The sequence below is a fragment of the Phoca vitulina genome, unplaced genomic scaffold (assembly GCF_004348235.1).
Source record: "Phoca vitulina isolate PV1807 unplaced genomic scaffold, GSC_HSeal_1.0 scaffold11, whole genome shotgun sequence".
Taxonomy (NCBI): domain Eukaryota; kingdom Metazoa; phylum Chordata; class Mammalia; order Carnivora; family Phocidae; genus Phoca; species Phoca vitulina.
In genome coordinates, this window is record NW_022589714.1 from 16,109,677 (window position 1) to 16,130,767 (window position 21,091).

At 39.0% G+C, this 21,091-nt stretch overlaps 1 protein-coding gene across 3 annotated transcripts in view; it reads right to left on the bottom strand.

The window, feature by feature from the left end:
• The window catches only part of KCNQ5 (potassium voltage-gated channel subfamily Q member 5), a 499,302-nt gene that overhangs the window by 52,739 nt on the left and 425,472 nt on the right, over positions 1 to 21,091 (bottom strand). For all 3 annotated transcript variants that reach the window (XM_032409462.1, XM_032409464.1, XM_032409463.1), the window contains exons 8-10: positions 16,906 to 17,000; positions 13,038 to 13,064; positions 4,083 to 4,303 (exon numbers count right to left, since the gene is read on the bottom strand). In XM_032409462.1, coding sequence (XP_032265353.1) covers positions 4,083 to 4,303; positions 13,038 to 13,064; positions 16,906 to 17,000 — 343 coding nt within the window. The remainder of the gene's footprint in view (positions 1 to 4,082; positions 4,304 to 13,037; positions 13,065 to 16,905; positions 17,001 to 21,091) is intronic.

Below are 21,091 nucleotides of genomic sequence, written 5' to 3' on the forward strand. Positions count from 1 at the left end.
AAAAACGGCATGATTGCACTTATATGTGGAATCTGAAAAAGTCATATCCTACCTACTTTAAAAAATTATATGAAGAAGCTTAAATACTATTGGTTGACCAATGGAAAATTTCTCTCTCTTATTATTGGATTTATAAACTAAAAATACAATTCATACCGTATCGGTCAAAAGAAATTTGCTACGCCAATACCACGGCAGTTCCTTATAGTTTACTTTCTTCCTTTTGCTGTTTGTTCATTTCTGGCTTCAACATCTGCCTATTACTTTCCACTTCTCCGTATACACGAATGTAGAATATTGGAAGACAATTATGCCCCTTTTAAGTGTTATATATGTGAATTTCACAAAAAATTATAGCAAAAAAGCCCAACATGCGATATTTAATGGCTTTTGTAAGAGTCATTAAATTATAAAAATAATACCATCTGTAGTAAAGGGTATCAGATTTGGCAGGGATTATTAAAGCTTATGGATTAAGCCTAAATTTCCTTTGTTTTTTTATGATAGTATCTTTTAGTTACAGGTCCATTATTTTCCAAATGTAACTTAGTTATTAACTTAAAGGCCAATTAGACTTTTCATTATTCTTTCTGCTATTCATCCACTCTCTTTGAGCTGTTCATGGGCAATGAAATGCCTAAAATATCTACAGAAAAGAGAGAAGTAGAAGAAAAGAGCCCCAGAAGTGAATGAGCAAATAGATCTGGAATAATTGGGAGCTGGCTGTGGGGTTATATATTATTTTCTATGGGTAGTAAGTGGTTTTTAGACATACTTAAAACCGGGAGAGGCAGTATAAATAAAAATGTATAATTGAAGTCAACATTTATCTGATAGCTATTTCAGTTGTTTTTTTCCCTATAAAAAGAAACTTCCATTTCCGGAAGCCCAACGTTGAGTTAAATCAGAGGTAAAGGATCTGGACTATTGGATAAAATGAGGAGTCAGGAGTCATGATCTCCTGCAGGTGGGCAGCCGACGAAGCCACCTCCGCGGAACAGCAAGCAGGCCTCCTGTCACTTGAGGAACTCAGAACCAATTGAGATGGGCATCAACCAGGGAAAAGCAATTCCTTTTGAACCAAACAGAACTTGATGACATGATGTAGAAAATGGATGGCAGAAGACCTTACCAACTTGTTATTTGTTAAAGAACAGGATTTCTGTTTCTGTCTGACCTCGGAAACATCTTTGCAGTAACTGAAATACTGTGATGGATAGTGCCGACGCTAGAAGTCTTTGAAAAATGCTCTCCCTCTGGCCAAACATACAAGTAGAATTCATTTTCCATATTCAAAATTCAGATTCTATTGATTTTTTTATTTAGATGTGCTCAGCCAGCCATAAGGACCTCACAGCACAAAGTCGAATATTTTTTGAAGCCCCTGTTGGAAGAGTATGGACCCACCGTGGGTCATGTGTACATTTCTAGCACAGTGTAAATCCAGGGTTAGGTTTGAAGATATGGGCACACCCTGGCTTGCCCAGGGATGGTATGATGTGTGTGAGCAGGAGCTCTGTTATGCGCTGAATTGTGTCCCACCAAAATTCGTATGTTGAAGTCCTAACCCCGAGTACCTCAGAATGTGACTCTATTTGGAGATAGGGTCTTTAAAGATACATTAAGTTAAAATGAGCTCATTAGGGTGTGCTGTAATCCAATATCACTGTTGTCCTTATAAGAAGAAGCAATCTGGGGCACCTGGGTGGCTCAGTCAGTTAAGTGTCTGCCTTCTGCTCAGGTCATGATCCCAGGGTCCTGGGATCAAGTCCCGTGTCTGGCTCCCTGCTCAGCGGGGAGTCTGTTTTTCCCTCGCTCTGTCTCTTCCCAGGCTTGTGCACACTCTAACTCTCTCTCTCAAATAAATAAATAAATAAATAAAATCTTAAAAAAAAAAGAAGAAGAAATCTGGATACAGTTGTGCATGGAGGGAAGATGAAGTGAAGACACAGGGAGAAGGTAGCCATTAAGCCAAGGAGATTCTCAGACTTCTAGCCTCCAGAACTGTGAGAAAATAAATTTGTGTTGTTTACGCTACCCTAGCTGTGCTCCTTTGTTATGGCAACCCTAGAGCCTAATATGGCTCTATTTGCAGTACATTGAACTTCATTAGACAATCCGTGTCTACACTCAATAGAGGCTGGTCCCCAGCACTGAGACAAGGTGGTCCTTCTACCTCTTGGCAGAGGGGTGTGTGTGGGGGGAATCAGCCTAAGGAGAGGGGTGTTAGACCAAGGGCCCCTAGAATCGGGGAAGGGGAGAGGGTATTGTGTGAAAAGGAGGTCCAATTTTTTAATAGAAAATCATCCTTCATTTTCTTTTGCGAAAGCTTTACATGTTCATTGTAGAAATAATAGGAAATACAGACAAATAAAATGAAGAAAGAAAGTGTAACTATGACCTCATCACTTGGAGGTAATTGTTCATACATTGCTATAAATATTTCCAGATTTTTATCTATAAGTACATGAATTTACACACACACACACACACACACACACAGAGACACACACAGCAAAATGGAATAATATGTTTTTTATGATCATCTTTTCATGTCAATAATTTTTTATTTGGAGCACCATTTCTAATGTCTGATATTATTTCATTATATTGATTATATCCTAGAAATGGAATTGGTGGGTGGGATGTGTCCAAGCTTAGGCATATGTCCTGGCTTTTGATATATGTTGCCAAATTGCCTTCCAGAAATGATGCATCCATTTATATTCAGAAAGTCTATTTTGAGTGCAACATAAAGCCCTGTCACGGGTAACTCTTGACTCAGCTGTTCAAGGGCTTTCAGCCAAATTCCTAGGGAGGAGAGTGTAGAAACCAGAGGACACTGAAAATCTGGGCAGTGACTCAGGACACTCAGAGGCTTGATGCGGGAGCATCCAGTGCTGGTGGAGGGGGCATTTCCTCCTTTAGCAGAGTGACAGGTGGAGGGAAGCTTGGCAGGATCAGCACGTCCCACCACCGAGACAGGAGCTGCAAGCTCCACCGGGAGGGGCCGCATTGGGTCAGCAGCTAGGCGTCTACTTGGAGAGCATGGCATCCACGAAGTTGTGGAGAATGAAGAGGTGTGAAGGGGGGACTCACGTTGCTCACTGGAGAGTGGGAGTAATATCCCTGGGGATCTCTGAATGAGCTGGGAGGAACCGTGGGCTGAGGTTCCAGGGACTTCACTGCAGGGAGCCCGAGGTCACGGAGATTATGACCCCTGGTTGTTAATTTTATCCCTCATGATTTCATAGCCTGGGAAAATACAGGTTATACTAGGGAATGAGAACAGAAGGGCCGATAGCCTTTGCAGTTTTTATGCATTCATAGAAGATGCTATTTGACTTTGGTTCTCTGCCCAGTAGAAGAGATCCCGGGGGGGCATACTTAAAAAGAAAACCAAGCTAATCTTAAATGAAAAAGAAACTGTTTTATAAACATGAAAATTATGGGGCACTCAATAAAATGTGTTGGCAAGTAAACTTCTGACACATTGTATGATAAAGTAGGTTAGCTCCTCTTGGGAGAAGAACTTGAATTCTACTTATCATTAGATCAGAACTTCAACAGGAATCTCGCTAAGGAAGATAAGCGGTGGTCTCTGATTTACTGGTGGATAGAGCATAGTAGAAAAGGGAATAGCACCTTCATTGTTGTCCAGAAAGGTATTGTCACCCTTCTTACTGTGTTTCAAGACATTCACAGAGCACCTGATCATCTTTGGGCCATGGACCTTTGCTGGTCAGACATAACCTATACGTGAGAAGGACAGTCACGTTGATCTTGATAGGGACTTTGTCTGAGAAATAATAATGTGTTGTAGATAAAAAGTGAAGAAGTAACATTTTGTTCGACTTCTCTGAAATGTAGATTTAGCTGCCAAAGTTGCTCCCAAAAGTAAACTTATGTTCTGTACATTTGCCCAAGGCAATGAATACATTTCCAATAAAACAAACAAACAATTCCTTCCTTGGGGTTGTTTTCTTCTATCTTCAAGTGGTACCATGGAGAATTAATTACTTCATAATCTTGCTCACGATTGCCTATCCAATTAAACACAGTTATGGAAAAACAGGGCTTACCGTCTATCACTGGTTTTGGCTGAGAACTTTTGAGGCGCAGCGAGGGCCGGAAGCGGGTTCGGTCGTTGAAGCTCCAGCTCTTCTGTACTTTGGTGGGGCTGCCCTCGGCGGTGATGTCGGTGCTCGGGGACCTCCTGTCACCTACTGAGGCTTGTCTGCTCTTAATACTCTGGCCCCTGGGGCTAGCCATGCGTACTCGTTCCTTAAAACTTAGCTTCTGACTGTGGACAACAGAGGCATGATTATTCCATTTCAAGCAATTTCTTCCACTCCACTTGGGTCAATACTGAGATGAAACTGTATATTATATTTCAACAGACAAAATATTTTCAGCAAGTAGGAGCATAGCAATGTATTCTTCCCTTATTGAAAACTGGAGCTTTATTTAATCTGTTTGCATTCGTTTGAACTCAACCTCACTGTACAGGTAGGCACACCCTTCCTGGATTCATCACAGAAAGGACTGACGTTGGGTACGGTAGTTTGTACACAATTACACTGGAAATAACCAAGAACTGGTTCGGTGTTTGCTTTAGAAATAGATTTTAGTTTTCACCTCAACTTTTGAGATTTAAAGAAAGTAATTTTTTTTTTATTTGGGAGCATATCTCTTTGTAATTTCTAAGCATTTCTATAGGGATGACAGTTACATATACATATATATCTACATTCTGCATGCATTTCATATTCCAGGCAAGATTATGATATCCATAAATTCATGCAATCTCATAGCGGTTGGTAGTACTGCATACATAATACTAAACATACAACATTTAACACCCATTTTTTTTATGCTTGCATTCATTCTTGTGAGACAAAAACCACACAATGTATAACAGCCCCAGCATATAATGAATGTGATGACTGATTAACGGAATGAGATGGTATGTTCACTAACACAATTTCCTGCTATCAAACAGGTTATTGATTTGCTGTGGCAGCTACTGGTAAATTATATTTGTTCAGACATTCAGTTCTCAGATGCCAGCGAGGACTGAAATGCTGTGGGTTGATAAAGGAAGCATCAACAACAACAACAAAACCCGAAGTGTATCTCCATGCTTTCCTAATCAAAAGATGTGGTGTGATGTGGTGGGAAGGGCAGGTTGGAATCAAAGAGACTTGGGGTTTGGAGTCCTCATCTCGAACATAAAGACGAAAATAGCAACATAGCTAAGGGATTTTTGTGGGAACCAAGTGAACTGTAGGAGATGCTCTGTCCCCATTTTGTTTGTGTTCTTGTTTCATTTATAAAGTGCTGTGTTATTCATCAGGAAATGACACTGGTAGCCAGCGAGAGCCCCAGGACTCTTCAGGGTCTGCCGAAATGAAGGGTGAAGGGTCTGAGGGCAGTAAGTTGGAGCAGCTACTCTGAGAGGCTGAGACCCGCACTCATGCTGCAGCCTTTGTGGGGCATGAAGGAGGCAGTGTTCTCATGGACACGGATTATCCGAGACGAAGTGGAGCCCTTGTTTTTTCCACTTACCGCAATGTCCACTGTCCCCAGCTGCAGCATGCCAACAGCAAATGTGTTTAGTGGTTATGTGTTTTGTAGCTAACAAGAAACAGTAACATTTATTTTTCCATGCCTAGTTGCTTAACAAATGATATTCTAAAAAGACACCACATTTTATGTGTTTACATGAAGACAAATCAAATAATGAACTATGGTGATCAGAAAGTCCTGGTAACAATAAACGAGTCGACCATGCAACTGACCGTTCCCCTCTGAAATGCAGATGGAGCTAAGTTCAGCATGACTAGCTGAAGGCACATGCAAAGAACAGGCTGGCAGTTTTGTGATGGGGTCAGGTGGGTTCAAGGGTTCTTTAAAACAATCCCGTCAGTCAAAGGCTTTCTCTGCACTTGACAAATGCATGATTAAATGGTAGATCACATCAAACAACAGCAACGATAACATATAAAACTGCATCTGTTTATGCTGAGGCTAGGTTCTCCATGTCATCCCAAACCTTCAAATCATTTAAACAGATCCTCAAAGGGATAGGACCCAAAATGTCTACTCTTCTCAAACTTTGTTTTTTTTTTTTTAAATAGTAAAAATTTCACATGTCTTTTCAGTTTTAGCACATCTGTTCCATCATTTAAATTTGTGATGATCAGGTTCAGGAACATATGCTCAACTCTGCACCTTTATTTAGATGAACGAATGGCTTAAATTTACATAGCTATCACTGCAAATGTTCTCACTGTACTTTATCTAGTTGATTACCTTTTCTGGAACTCATAGATGCTAATTACTGCAGAAGGTTGAGTTTCGTTAATATCAAATTATTTTCTCAAACTTTAAAGATATATCTCTTTCTTATACCGACTAAATGAAGAAGAAACTGATGAAAACATCATAAAATCACTTAATATAAAATTTAGTTTTTCCCTTTTAAGAATTTCAATTACTGAAAAAGTAAAAAAAATCTGAAATAAGTATCAGCATCAAACCCTCCATGGCTAATTTACAATAATGAAATATTTAAAAACAATTGCTCCTGTGAAAATATTTTTAAAAAGTTGCCTCTATGAAACATTTTGATAGCATCTCTTTCATGGAAAGTGGAAATAATATTTTTCTCTGAATCTTAGTACTACTTAAAGCACTTAAAGTTGATATAAATGAGTTCTAGGTACCATGTCCCTTTTTGTCCTTCTTCTTCTTCTTCTTTTTTTTTAAAGATTTTATTTATTTATTTAACACAGAGAGAGAGAGAGAGAGAGACAGTGAGAGAGGGAACACAAGCACAGGGAGTGGGAGAGGGAGAAGCAGGCTTCCTGCGAGCAGGGAGCCTGATGCGGGGCTTGATCCCAGGACTCCAGGATCATGACCTGAGCCAAAGGCAGATGCTTAACCAACTGAGCCACCCAGGTGCCCCGCTTTTTGTCCTTCTTAACTGCATGAATATTTGCCAATGTCTAATATTAAAAGAATTACCAAAAATCATTTTAAAGCGAGTCCAACATATTACATATGAAATTAGAAAAAAAAGATTAACGTTTTCAGTCTCTCTTTTGACATAATTGTATGAAATTTAAGAATAAAATCTTAACCCAGAACTTTTTAACCAGGCAAAATTTTGTTCTCCAAAGCAAAGACCTGTTCTTACAAAAAAGCTCACTTCTGTTAGTTTTTCTACTTCTTTTCCCCTTTGGAAATCAACAGAGCATCTTGATTAGATGACTATTAAACTGATTAGATGGCTGTTACTGAAAATGCACATTGATTAAAAATATAGACTCTTCACTGGTCCATTCAAGTTTTTGTTATTTTCCTACTTTCTGGTCACATCTATAAACACGCTTTTTTTTTTTTTTTTTTTTAAAGTAGGTTCCATGCCCAACGTGGGGCTTGAACCCATGACCCTGAGATTGAGTCACATGTTCCGCCAGCCAGGCGCCCCTATAAACGTGACTTTTGAGGAAGATTTATGTAACAGTGTTTTTAGGAAGATTGTCAAAGATTATTCCTAGGAGACCAATAAGAAGGTCTTTCTCTGGAGAAAATAAGCCAAAGGACATTGTGGTCATTGATTGTGGCATCAATCAGCTGGGGACTCTAGGAGGGGGCGCCTGCACAACTATGGGGAACCGTGTAGGGAATTCTTCCCCCTCTAGGAACCAGATGTACAAATAACTCAAATGGCCCAGCATGCAGGCTACTACTGGATGTTCCCTGCCAGGGAACTGTGTGGCATTATTGTAACCCCACAGTAATCCTCTTGGACTTAGAATGCTGTAGTCCTTGTTATACTTAATTAGGGTTTTAGCCCTTCATAGGATAAGCATTCTACAAATTCTCGCCTCAGGCACAATATGGCGACTGAGCCGTTAACAATCCAGTGCGTGCAGCAGCTCAGCAGCGGTCCCACCACAAGGAGGCGCCAGGGCTGTGCGGGACCCTGCCTATTTGGCCCTGGCGTAGAGTATCAAAGCAGGCAACAGGCAACAAGGAAAATTACAAGCGGGTTGAAAACCTCATTCAAGAAGTCCTTAGGAAGAGTGAGTCTCTGAGCAGGGCTCAGGTAGGATGGCGGTGGAACCTGGTCATGCACCTGAGGTTAGTTGGCATTCTCAAATTTCATGTCAATAGCCGGGATGCTGGGTACCTCTGCTTCCGTGAGGTGTACGTTCTGAAGAGCTTCTGCTTATTACTACAGAACTTACTAGGAGTGAGGGAAATAGAGCAGCACATTACTAAGCATTTCACCACCACGAAAGTGCTTAGGGATTTCTTTTTCTTTTTAGAACAACAAAGCCATTTGGCTTTATTGTTTTTCAGATATAATATACAGACTATTTAAGCAGTAAGTACTAACTACGTAGTTTAATTGTGCTGCTTGGAATATAATCAGTGCTCTTAATGGTGAGGTTGAAACGACTGGATGTGAAACACGCATTACAAATGATGGTAGCCTGTGTGTTAGCATCGGATTCATATGAAAATAAGAACATAAATATTTTAAAATACAGCAACCCTTGTAATAAATAGCAATGCAATACAGTATAAATGAGGAACAAAATATTTCAGAACCTTAAATATTTATAGGAATCAATGAAGTTGATAACATTAATTACTTTGAACTATTAAAAAAGGTTCTTGATTTGTATAAAATACCTGCAGTTATAGTTAATATCAATAATTGTCAGAATATATGCTCCAAAAAGTCAGAAGAAAAGATTCTAGGTCACTAGCTTGTTAAAAAAAGAGTTTCTTGTTGTAAGTCTTTTGATATGTTTTTAAAAGACTAAATCCTTTCCCTCTATCAATAAATGCGAACAGAAGGAGAAACCATTTTCCAAAGATTGTTTTTGAAACAATCTAACATTTTGCCCATAAGGACACAAGTTGATTATGCTAGGGAAAAAAAAAAAAAGTCTAGCCTTACTTAGTTTAACAACACATGCAGATCATTCATTGCACACAGAAGAAAGAAAATGTAAACAATGGAAAACAAACGCCCAAGAAATACAAGAATGCACAGTCTTTTCTGTCAGCATTCTAGCGTTCTCTCCTAAGAAACACACATCTCAGAACCTAATAAAGCCAACCACGTAGGAGCAATTTGGACAAAGCACTCAGTGGATCACAGCAGAAGATGGTAACGTAATAAAAGAATATCATTTATGCTTTAACTTTGAAGACATGCATCTTTGTAACAGTCTCACAAGAACCTGTTAAAGCAACTTTAGATAGTCTAATAAGAAGTCTGACAGGGTTCTATTTAAAGCCTATAGACTGTGATCAAGGCAGCTTAACTATGAAGCACGCACATAGCCAACAATTGTTGATTAAGGAGACAGGGTAGGCAGAAGTAGCAAGATTTATAGATAATTCCCAAACTTCCGTTGGCATGACCTATTCTAGTAGCAATAAAAACCTAATAGGAAGAAGAGTCTTTTTGTGGCAGGGTGTACCAGATGGCTAACTGACCCCCTTATCAAGGAGGAAGGGAGGAGGACATAAAATCTCAAGGTGAGAATCCTGGCTTAATTTGGTTAGATGGGTTTATAGGTAAATTCTATTTTCTGAAAGTGACAATTAGTACCAAAACAGAGAAAAACTATCCAGTTTAAAAAAATGAGCTAGAAAAATTACTTAATGGGATGATTAATTACAATAAAATCAATAAACATATTCACCACATATGGGATTAGAACTGTTTTAATGGGAAGACAGAGGAAAACAAATGAATCTTTAAATGGTGCTAAAGAAGTTGCATTTATGGTCTAAGTAGAGGAAAAACAGAGCAGGCTCAATTGAGACTAATAGTAATTTGTACCTGACCCCGTACCAAAGACATTATTTTAATGTCTCAAAGACACACTATTTCAACTGTTGTTCAGTTGAGAGCCTCTTGAGACTGATGGTTTGTATATTTAAAGAAAAATTTTGGACCTGTTGCAAACAATGCAAAAGCATCACAGAACTGGATGTCTTTCCCTAGCCCAAATTTGTTTAAACATACCCTAACCTCAGTGTAGAAAGACAAAAATCTCTCTAACCAGAATATTCCAAAGCAGGGAACCTCATTAGCTATGGGGGTATACGAATGTGTGTGATGTTTCACTACATTCTGCAGCGAGAAAAGCCTCTCTGTGTCTGGCCCAGTCATTCAGAGGGAGACTGGGCCAGATGCACTAGGAGACAGTTATTGGCTACTGTACTAAACCCATCCATGCTTGAATTACTCCCAGTTCTTAACACAATGAAAAGCCAGGAGGAAAGATTTAGGAGACTTCAGGCTCTGAGATATCTGGAAGATCACAGAGTTGGCTGAAGTTTATCTCTTCTGCTTATCTGAATCACCATCAGTAACCCAATGGCCCCAAACACAGTAAAGGGCTTTGCATTTGGCTGGTGTTAATCAATCCATTTGAAATTGGGTCAAGGATTATTCAGCAATAGTCTGGAGCCAAATCTGCTCTCTTCTAAGAAACAATACGCATTATAAATGCATTTTCCTTTGTGCACATTTTGCTTGAGTAAGGGCAAATTTGTTTTTCTTAAGATGGTACTGTTGCTATTGTTAATACAATAGTCTTTTTGCACTCATTCTGCAGTATTATAAATTCCATTGCCCATGGAACACAACAAGGTGAAAGCTAAAGTGATGTTTTAAAATGGGAGCTTCAGCTTGTTTCCTTCAGATTATTGAAATGTTTTTACTTTTTCATTGTCTCTCTCTTTGTATATTTCCTCTTTCCCATTTTTGTTGGTTTTTTCTCTTTCTACGTGAACTACTGGAGGTCAGGGACATTTTATTACTCTAAGAATTGTTTATTGAGCACATTCTCTGTCATAGCTTTGCACAGGGTGATGTGATACATAATTGGGGGACAGAAGACCTAAGTGTATGAAGTATGAAACATCAAGTAAGGCATGTATGCTAAATAAATGGTAATATAGGACATATTTCATGGTGGTTTTGCCAAATGTCCAGTGACCATAGAGAAGCAAGAAATCTGTGTGTAACATACCTCGGTGTTTCTGTATATGTTCAAAACTACAGGTGAGTCATTTTTGACACCCTTCTTCACAAGCATGTAGAATAAATTTTGATATTTTAGGTACATGTGAACATCATGAAATTAAAAAAAAAATTGGTCAGTAGTCTTTTTGAATCGTGACAGCTGATTGGGAGGTTCATTTCTGGAGTGAAGAACAAAAAAGCTCCATAGTTACATTTTAATTTTGTCTTTGCTTCCTGCCTTGTTAACATTTGGAAAAAGTGCAATATCGTGTGAGCCCAAGGGAACCCCTTACTCAGGACTGCCATACCACGTCACACTTTTGTGAGCACCTCCACATGATTCACAGACTTCCCCTCTAGGTGTCAATAGCTCTGTTTTGGAGGATGAAACCAAGACAGGTGACCTATGGAGTTTGTGCCAAAGATAGTCTCTGCCTTTAGGATTTGGAGACAGATTACCCTTTGACATAATTTGTAAATGAATAGCTCCTGAAACAAGGAAAGCTTTTCAAATATCACCAAATAGACTAAATGGCTTATAATGGCTATGATTTATTTTGTGTAACTCTTTTCAAGTAAAATTGCCACAACAGAAGGACGGTGGGGTTTGCTGGGAGTCTAGACAAAAGAGGACTAAATGGTCAGAATTGGTGAGACTGCCTGTTCTAGAGTCTATGCAAAGAATGTTCTGAGTCTAATCACCAGAACCTCTCTTTGGGCAGAAATACCTCTAAAGTAGAGAAGACCAAATCTTCAGGCTACTAAAACTTTCTGGAAATATCACCCAGGAATATCTAATGACCTTGGCCCTAACTCTTTGACTACCAAGTAAGAGAAGAGTCTTTAATGCCATCCCTGTGTAGGCTTACCTTCCTCAAAGGAGTGTTGTGCATCCTGCCACATCTATCTCTCATCATGGATGCATTTGTGTTCTGGCTTGTGAATCTTTTTAAGTGTTAATATAATGCAGAAACGGATGACCCAGAACCTCATCATCCCAAGTGAACTTTCAAAACTAGTTTCAGTACTGTATAAGTATATTATAATTAGTGTCATTAGTATGACAGTACAGAACTAAAGGAACAATCCCTGGGCTCCCATTGGTCCCCACCCAGGGGCCAACTCTGCAGGTGGAATGCCTGTTGTTTCCTCATTACTGAAACAAGTAGCAATGCTAGGACAACAATTTTTCTTCTTCCCTTCCAGGCACCTGGGATTCTCCTGCTGGTTCTGCCTCTCTACTCCTCACACCAGGGGTGTTGAGATCCACCTGGCTCTGTCCTTCGGGGCTTTGCTCCCAAATCCAGACTCTTCCTGGCACTCACTCACACAGAATAAAATGTTCTCTTTCACCTCCCATTCCTCCTAGGTCTAACTCTCTGCTCTTTAATCTGATAAAGCATTTCCTTGAAAGGCATGAAAGAATGGCCATAAATTATTTGGTGAAGTTTCTTCTTCCTAAAGGATGGGGCGGTGGTGGTGGGGGGAGGCTCTTCTTCTGAATCATGTTACTCAAGTAAACCAATGCTTAATGAGCTGGAGATGTCACAGAGAGATTGTTTTTACCTCCTGTACACAGTGTTCCTTTTGCCCAAAAAACCCATTTTCTTACTCTAAAAGGACCCTGATGAAGGGGAATATATCTTACATTGCTTCCCAGAATTTGAATACTTCGGTAAGACTTCCATCTGAGAAAATGGTACCAAGGAATAACCAAAGGCCATAATTATTATTTTTCCCCAAGAATGTTCCATGCCCTGCCGATTATAAAAAGCAGTGAGTTAGGGAGACACTGATGCTTCCAAGGGGGAGAAAAATCAATGAAGCAGCAACCTTTGCAGGCAATCTTATGAAAGGTCACTTTTAATCATCTTGTATTTCTTGATCAATTTTACTCACATGAGATACATTTCAAACATCGGTTAGGTATCAGATTTATAAACAAACATGGAGCAGAAGAGAAATCACAAACCTGCTGGATGTTTCCCCTTGTTCTTTCCTTCAGGTGCGTGCAGGCAGAAGAGAAATGATGATAAACTGGTGAATACATTTATAGCACTTGATAATGGAGGATGGGGAATAAAGTACCCTAAGTAATTCTTTTTAAGCAAGATCCACAGAAGCAGTATTCCTTATAAGAACTGTACCCAACTTTTCAACATATATTCTTTGTGGCACGACCTGAACTGGCATGTTTACTTAGCAAGACCAACAGTGCCCATGTGTAACCTAAAACTGTAGACTCCACATTAGCTAACGTTATCCATGGTTAAGAAAGCGGTTCTGATCTAACTGGCATCAACAAGGACTCTTAGAATGGTGCTGGTTACACTGTAGCTTCAGTCACTTGTTGAGGAAGATTTTGTTTTCATATTGTATACAGTACGAATTCTCTTGAAGTAAATCAGGTGCATGGGAAATTGATCACAACCGTCCTGGACTAGTGTTGGATGGTATTTTTAACAACCCATTTTAGCGAATTCAGGTCTGTGCAACATGGTGTAGGGTCCCTACTCTTTACAAATGACTGTGTGTCCTTGGGCAAGCACCTCACTTTCTTGTAGGTCTTGATTTTCTTATGAAAAAATTGAAGGCACTGGATTAGAGAATGTCTACATTCTGACTTTTTACATTATCACACGGCATCCTTGGAGCTTGACAATTCCCCACAGCTTCATAAAATATCAGACTCACTCCCTAAAAGAGCACATTTACCTGTGTCATACACTTCGCACAGCCTTCATTTTCTCTGAGAAGAAAATCAAGAAAAATATGTTCCCTCTGTAAATCCTTCTGTTATTAAAACAAAACTTTGAAATAGCAACTGCTAAGACCTCGAAAGCCTATGTGAGAGCAGCCAGACCAGAAAGGAGAGTCAGAAACTGTGGGATATATGCCCGGCAGGACTGAGCGGGTATGGCCTGCCCTCTCACCCTACCCTGTCTCCCCTGCACACCTGTCACACCTCTCTTCCATCCTACTCCCTGGAATGAGGTTGAGGAGTCAAAGCATCTCACTGTATCTCTAAAACTCCTGGGAACAAGAGCATGAGTTCATGTTTTTTAATGACAGCGATATCATTGATGATGATGCTATTGATAATATGATCTCTTCCCTGACCACCTCTTTAAAATTGTAATCCCTAATGTCCCACAAATTCCTTCCCTACTTTATACTGTTCTCCTTAGCACTACTCTGTTACATATTTTATTTATTTATTTATTTTCTCTTCCCAATGTCCCTTGAATATACATTCCCCGAAGCCTGAGATTCTAAACTATTTGTTTTTTTTTTTCTTTCACTACTACACTTCTAGTGCCTGGAAATTGCAAAATAATAGGTGCTCAATGAATAGTTATTTAACAAATGCACAAATGAATGAATGAATCATCTCTTCAGAAGTTCTTAAACTCTGAATGTTACAGGAAATACACTATATAAATAAAAAGAAGTTTCGGTCTGTTTCTTATTACATCACTCTGCACTCAGTAAGCCAGTTAATTATAAATGAAAAAATATCCCCCTAAGTCATTGTAAATTATTCTCTTCACAGATCTACAAACTTGATTAAAGCAGGTTTGCTTTCTAAAGCAAAGGTTCTGAACTTGGCTTCAGGGAGTCTGTGAATACATTAAAATTGTAGGCAAAATTCTGATTTTTTTTTGCATTGAATATTTTTTTTGGTGGGAAAGAGTCCATAATTATTATCATGTTCTCCATGGTTTAACAAAAATAACAACAATAATAAAGATTAAGAACCACACAATTTGGAACAATAACATGTCGTTGGAGGGAGAGATGTTAGGATATTCGGGTTCCCTGAACTTTGCCAGGGACGGCTGTGTCATTCAGGACAAGTACCTGTTATTCAGTAAATGGGGCCGAGACTCAGAGGTAAATGGGGGGTGCAGGGAAAGGACAACCAGAGTGGAACAGCATGGATATAGGTGTTTGCATAAATTCTCCTCTCCCTTCCCTCCCCTCCCCCCATTTAAAATGGAAAATTTCAGAGGAAGAAAGAGAAATTATGTGAGTAAAATCATAGTTTATGCACTGGGAGAATTTGACTTATTATTCAATAATTTTTTCCAGGCTTCAGAATGACTTTAATCCAAAAACTTCGGGAAGTGGAAAGCCAAATTAACACATGATAATAGATCACTCTCTTCTGTCACTTGAGAACCTTCTTTTGTTTCTTCTTCTAGTCTTCCTCTTACATATATACCTAGAAACCTTCATGAGTACAAGAAACGCAATTTCTATACAATTCCCATTTCTGACTCAATACCTCTAAGGAATAGATGTTTTGTTTTTATTACCACAACTTTGAAAGAGTCTCATACTCAATAAAGGAAAGTCAACTTAATTTTAAGATTTACATGAAAAGAGACTTCTCATGCATGCATTCATTCGACAGCATCCATGCTTCTTTCCTTGCTAAGGTTCCATCCCTTCTGAAGACCTGGGGTTCTAGGAATATCTCTATCACAGGTTTTGATCCCAGCTTTTAGGAGACATGTCTTATCAGAGCTGAGAAGTTATCTTGCTCACCTCTCGTCCTTCACTTTGTGGATGGGGCCCGGGGAGGATCAGGGAAGCAACGTAACAGACCCTGACAGTTAGTGACAGATGTACGGCTTCCTAACAGCGTGTGTTCTGAAGCAGCACAAACCTCCTCTGAGACTGAAATTCCAGGCAGTAAGTCATGAAGGGTTCCCCAGTTGATTGCTCTTCCACAGCAAGTAAGAAAGAGGTTTCTCTGATTGAATCACAGTACTTGGATGCCTTGAATCCTATGAAGCCACTGGGATTAAGGTTTTGTTGGACTATGAAGGGGAACAGCAGGTGCTCTAAAGTACTAAGTAAATAAGCACTTTGGTAGCTTTTGAACAACCTGAGGAACTGACTATTGCAATCAAGCTGGGTGACACACAGAAAGCCTTTCCCTTGGCTTACGTGCTTTGGTTGTTTCAACGAGGACTTCTTTAATGAAGATGGTGATTTTGATTAAGTATATTCGGATAGTTGAATTGGAGTCCAAGATTCCAGGACTAAGGATTTTTTTTAAATTAAAGATCATTGTGGTAACCATCAGGGCTGTTCATGTTCTGGTTCTCTTCTCTTTCCAGGCACATGGGAGGACTGCACTTTCCCATCCCCTTTGAGTTGAGGCCTGGCCAGGTGATTTGTTTGGGCCAATGAAATGTGAATAGAAGCCATATTACTTTCCAATTTTGAATGCTAATTTCAAATTTTAATCTGATTGGTCCCATTGCTTCACTGTATGCAGTAATCCTATTAGGACTCCAGCTCTTCTTTTGCTACTGACACTCGCTTGATCAGCAAGTGAAAGCTCCAGGACCATCCTCTAAGACGATCCAGATGAGAAATGACTTTGAGGGACTTTATGCAAAGATACATTGCTCTCAAAGTGCTCCCTGCTTGGGGTCAGGTGATGGACCGAGTTTAAACCATCATTGTTTTTCAAGAACCATGGTGGTTACTTTTAGAATTTCAGTGGGCTTTATGAAATGATTTATTAGAAAATAAGCATGAAATAGTAGCAATAAATCTCTATAAAAGTTTGAATTCCTTTAATCTTTAAGCTTAGTCTGTGAATGGTGAGGAACGATACTGAGTCCATTTAGTTTTGTGCCTGAGTTGCTACTGAACAGGTTTGAATCTCTTGAAGGGCAACAGAGAATAAGACAAGCCAAATACCAACACCTGTGTGTGTGTGTGTGTGTGTGTGTGTGTGTGTGTGTGTGTGTGTGTGTGTGGTTTGCTTTGGGACCGTGAGGAGGCTTGACGGGAGCACCAGCTGTCACAGTGATACCTACTTGGTAGGGCTGCAGGTGTGCAAGGCCTTCAAGTGTGGCTTCCAGGTTGCAATGGAAACGGATTTCTCATCAGCTGCGTAACTACGCCAAACGCACTGCAGGTGGCATATGTGGGGACATAAAAAAGAAAAACAAAAGAGAGGAGAAAATAGAATAAAATGAAAAGGGAGATTATTAAGTTAATATATATTAAGAATCTTTTCCTTGTCATACTTGGCCCCGATTAAGTGCCCAGAGGGTGAAGAAGGCGACTTTGGCATTTTCAGCCTGCTGTTAAGCACATTCTGCCACATCAGTGGAATTGGTTTTCAAAACAACTCACACCAGACAATAAAAGTACCAAAAAGTATAACATAAAGCAATCTGTGAATTGGCTAGGAAAAGAGAGGACATCATCCGAGGTAAACTATCTGAGCAAGAGCATGCATTCCGGGAACCCACTGCACATCTGTAGTCACTATTTGATAAGATAGTGGCAAAGGACTACTGACAACCCACAATGCAACTAGTAAACTAACAGTAAACCAGCTAGTAAACTAACGAAAGGGTCATTAATGAACATGAATTAGTGTAATTCCCTGACATTGGACTGTGTAATACTGCTAATGCTAAAAATGCGGACAGTGATAACAAAAAGCAGGGCTAAAACAAGACAGGGAGAATGTACTCTCTAGGAATATAATTGGAAAGTTAAAAATTTAATGTCATGGTCTAAGAATATGTTAGGGCTTTTTGATGTAAAACATAAAGTCTCTCTACTTTATATAATTACAACTGACATATATAATACAATGTATCTTCACGTAGTCCTTACACTGGAAGGGTGGATTCAGACTCTTATTTTGTAGAAGAGAAAAATAAAGGCTCAGATAAATTAAGAGGTTTACACAAGGTTGGTAGAGTTGAGACATTATCTCAGACTGCCTGGTTCTTGGTCTTAGAATCCCTCTGTTGCCCTTTGCTTACTACCTGATGGCTATTGCTGGAAAAGCTTCCCTCCAAACTGTCCATCTGAGAGATTGCCCGAACTTACTTTCTATATAGATGTTAGTGAATTTTTTTCCTTTGTAATAAGTCTGCAAACATTTCTAATGACCAAGTGTTTACTCCAATATCCCGAGAGAAAATTTTTTTACTATAATTAATAAATCAAAGCATTCTACTTTATGTGGCAGATTCATTTAAACGGGTCATTCATGATTTTGAAACTTACAATGAAAAAAAACAGTGATCTAATAATAGGCCTTTTCTTGAGAATATCATTAAATAAATATGCCCTGAACAAAAAGAGTTAAAAGTTGACCCAACAACTTTGGGAAACTGTTTGGCAGTATCTATTAAAGCTGAATATATATACATACCCTATGATACTGCTACACATTCCTACATACATACTCAATAGATGTGTTTATATATATTCATCAAAAGATATGGAGTATCATGTTCAAAACTGTACTGCTCTTAATAAACTGAAGCTGGAAATGCTCAAACACCTACCAACAGAAGAATAAATAGGTAAGGTGTGGTACATTAACATAGTGGAATAGTCCACAGTAATAGCACACTAGAACTATGCTCAGTGATGGATGAACTTTATATGAATCACGTTGAGTGAAAGAGACGAGACACAAAAGAGGACATGCTGTGTGATTCCATTTTTTTTTTTTTTAAAGATTTTATTTATTTATTTGAGAGAGAGAGAATGAGAGAGAGCACATGAGAGGGGGGAGGGTCAGAGGGAGAAGCAGACTCCCTGCAGAGCAGGGAGCCCGATGCAGGACTCGATCCAGGGACTCCAGGATCATGACCTGAGCCGAAGGCAGTCGCTTAACCAACTGAGCCACCCAGGCGCCCGTGATTCCATTTTATTTATGCTGTTTGAAGACAGCACAGTGGTTACCCTTGGGGGACAGTGATTGAGAAAGGATACATAGAAGGTTCTGGTCATGTTCTGTTTCTTTATCTGGGTGCGGTTACACAGGAGTGCTCAGTTCTCTTTGGGTATGTGCTCTATTCTGTATGCATATTACACTTCAGTAAAATGTTCAAGAAGTGATATAAAAAACTAGGAAAATATATAGTAAGACCTGAGGGTATTTCAAAAAAATATTATTAAGGAAGGTTTAAATAATTGAAGCAGGGTTCCTTGCCTGGAGCTTTGCTTACATGGCTCATTGTTGATTTATCCTACAATCTGTGAAAACTTATGCTAAGCATCTTGGCATCTTAAAGAGAGTAAAACAATTATCACATCATCTTGAAATGTTAGTTTTTGCAAATAATGTTTAAACACAGTTTACAGAGTGACCTAGAGTAATCAATGAAAACACATGGGTTTATTATTGCAGTTTCTTATATAGTGAGGCCCGGGGAACCTCCAATGCTCTGACGGCACAGATGGCTACTTTAATTAAACGATTTTCATAGAAGGCATCATATAGATGTGAACTCAGATGCTTTGAAAGCATGACCTGTGTAGAACTAGAAGCACCCAGCAAGTCTGTGCATTATTAGATACCAGTGAAAAAAATCCCAAACAACACAACAAAAAATGGGACCAAGACGTTACCTGCCCATGTTACAAAGAACTAGGGATGAACGAGGCCTCTTTTAGAAAATTGAAGATTTTCTTAAAAATGAGACCTGGTTTTCTTGCTCTTTTTCTATTAAGTTGATCTCAGGAGCTAAGCTCTTATGCCCTTCATTACTCTTCTCCTAAAAATGTCTTGGAAATGGGAGATAGAGTAGGAGCAGTGGCATCTGAATCGGAGCGGATATTAGTTAACAGTAAAGATGGAAATGGAAAGTGTAACTTCATTAGTCTTACAACCTTAACAACTTTGTCCCATCCTTAGCTTGCTCACTCAACTAATTGCTTCAAGTACCTGAACCTCAAGGCCACGACCATATGATCAAGTAGCTGATCTTCCTACATTTAAAGCCAAAATCACATAGTGGTTGGCAAGAGAAAAATAATGCCCCAGAGGGATTTAATTGACATGGCAAATGTACTCCAAAGGATAGGGCAACAAGAAACAAAATGAAAGCCAAATTTACTATTTATCAGGTGACCCTGGTGCTCTAGGCAGCCAAACAAATTCAAACTTTGGTCTGTAATTATAAGTACAATACCAGTATAATTAAGTCTTTAAAGGGAGTATTTGGTTTGTATTGTCTAGAGTATTACAGCTACGGCACATTTGACCCTTTCTGGAAATTTTAGTTTCAGGTCACCTTCCAAAGTATAATTAACATGGAACTGATTATTTTCAAGGTACAGGATTTAAGAAGTTGAAGTACAAAAAGATTTAGGGTGAAAACCAGCAATCCCTTTCCCCACCTTGCTTCTCATTAATTTTTGTTCCTTAGAGGTAAACCCCCTTCACCTCTTACAGCTGTTGCTTCTATTTTTAAGAATTCTTATTTTTAAGGATTGTTCTCATACTTATGTTTCTTGATATTTCAATTTTAGGCATTACCAATTAGCTTCCAGCCATGAAAAATAACGGCAGCTCACTCACACATCCTCTTTCTTTCCTTTTATCCAAACAACAACTTTTAGTTCAGTTGCTATTTACCATTTGCACTATTATGACCATGTAACTACTGTTCCTAATTCAGCAATGTGGTGTACCAGGACTACTTTTACTTTCCTATATATAGAGTTTTGTTTTGTCTTAGAGTAATTATTGCCCTATTTCAATTTCTCGGTTTGCTTTTGTGTACCTCTTGCAAATACATTTCCCAACTAACAGAACTCTAAAATTCTACTTGTCAAATACATCATGGAATCTGTCAGTTTCATTTTTTATTTCCTTGGAGATCTATTTCCTGGAGCTCTCCAGCCTCCTGCTTCCTCTGCTCTTGAGGCCTGCTTGAGCTTTTGTTCTGGGACTTCTCTTCCTATCATCCTGGGGATTCCCTCGGCTCTTTCTTGGGTGGGATCTCTTCTTTCCTGGATCCCGTGTCTCTTCTTGGTTTATCTTCTTGTTTTAGAAGAATAATTCTATCCAAGTAGCCTTTTTTTTTTTTAATTCAGCTTTATTTAGGTATAACTGACATAAAACTGTAAGACAAGTGAAGTGTATATCATGGTGATTTGTTAGATGTATATATTACCCCCATGTCTTAATTTTCTTCTTCTTCTTCTTCTTCTTCTTCTTCTTGTCTTTACTTTCTTCTCCTT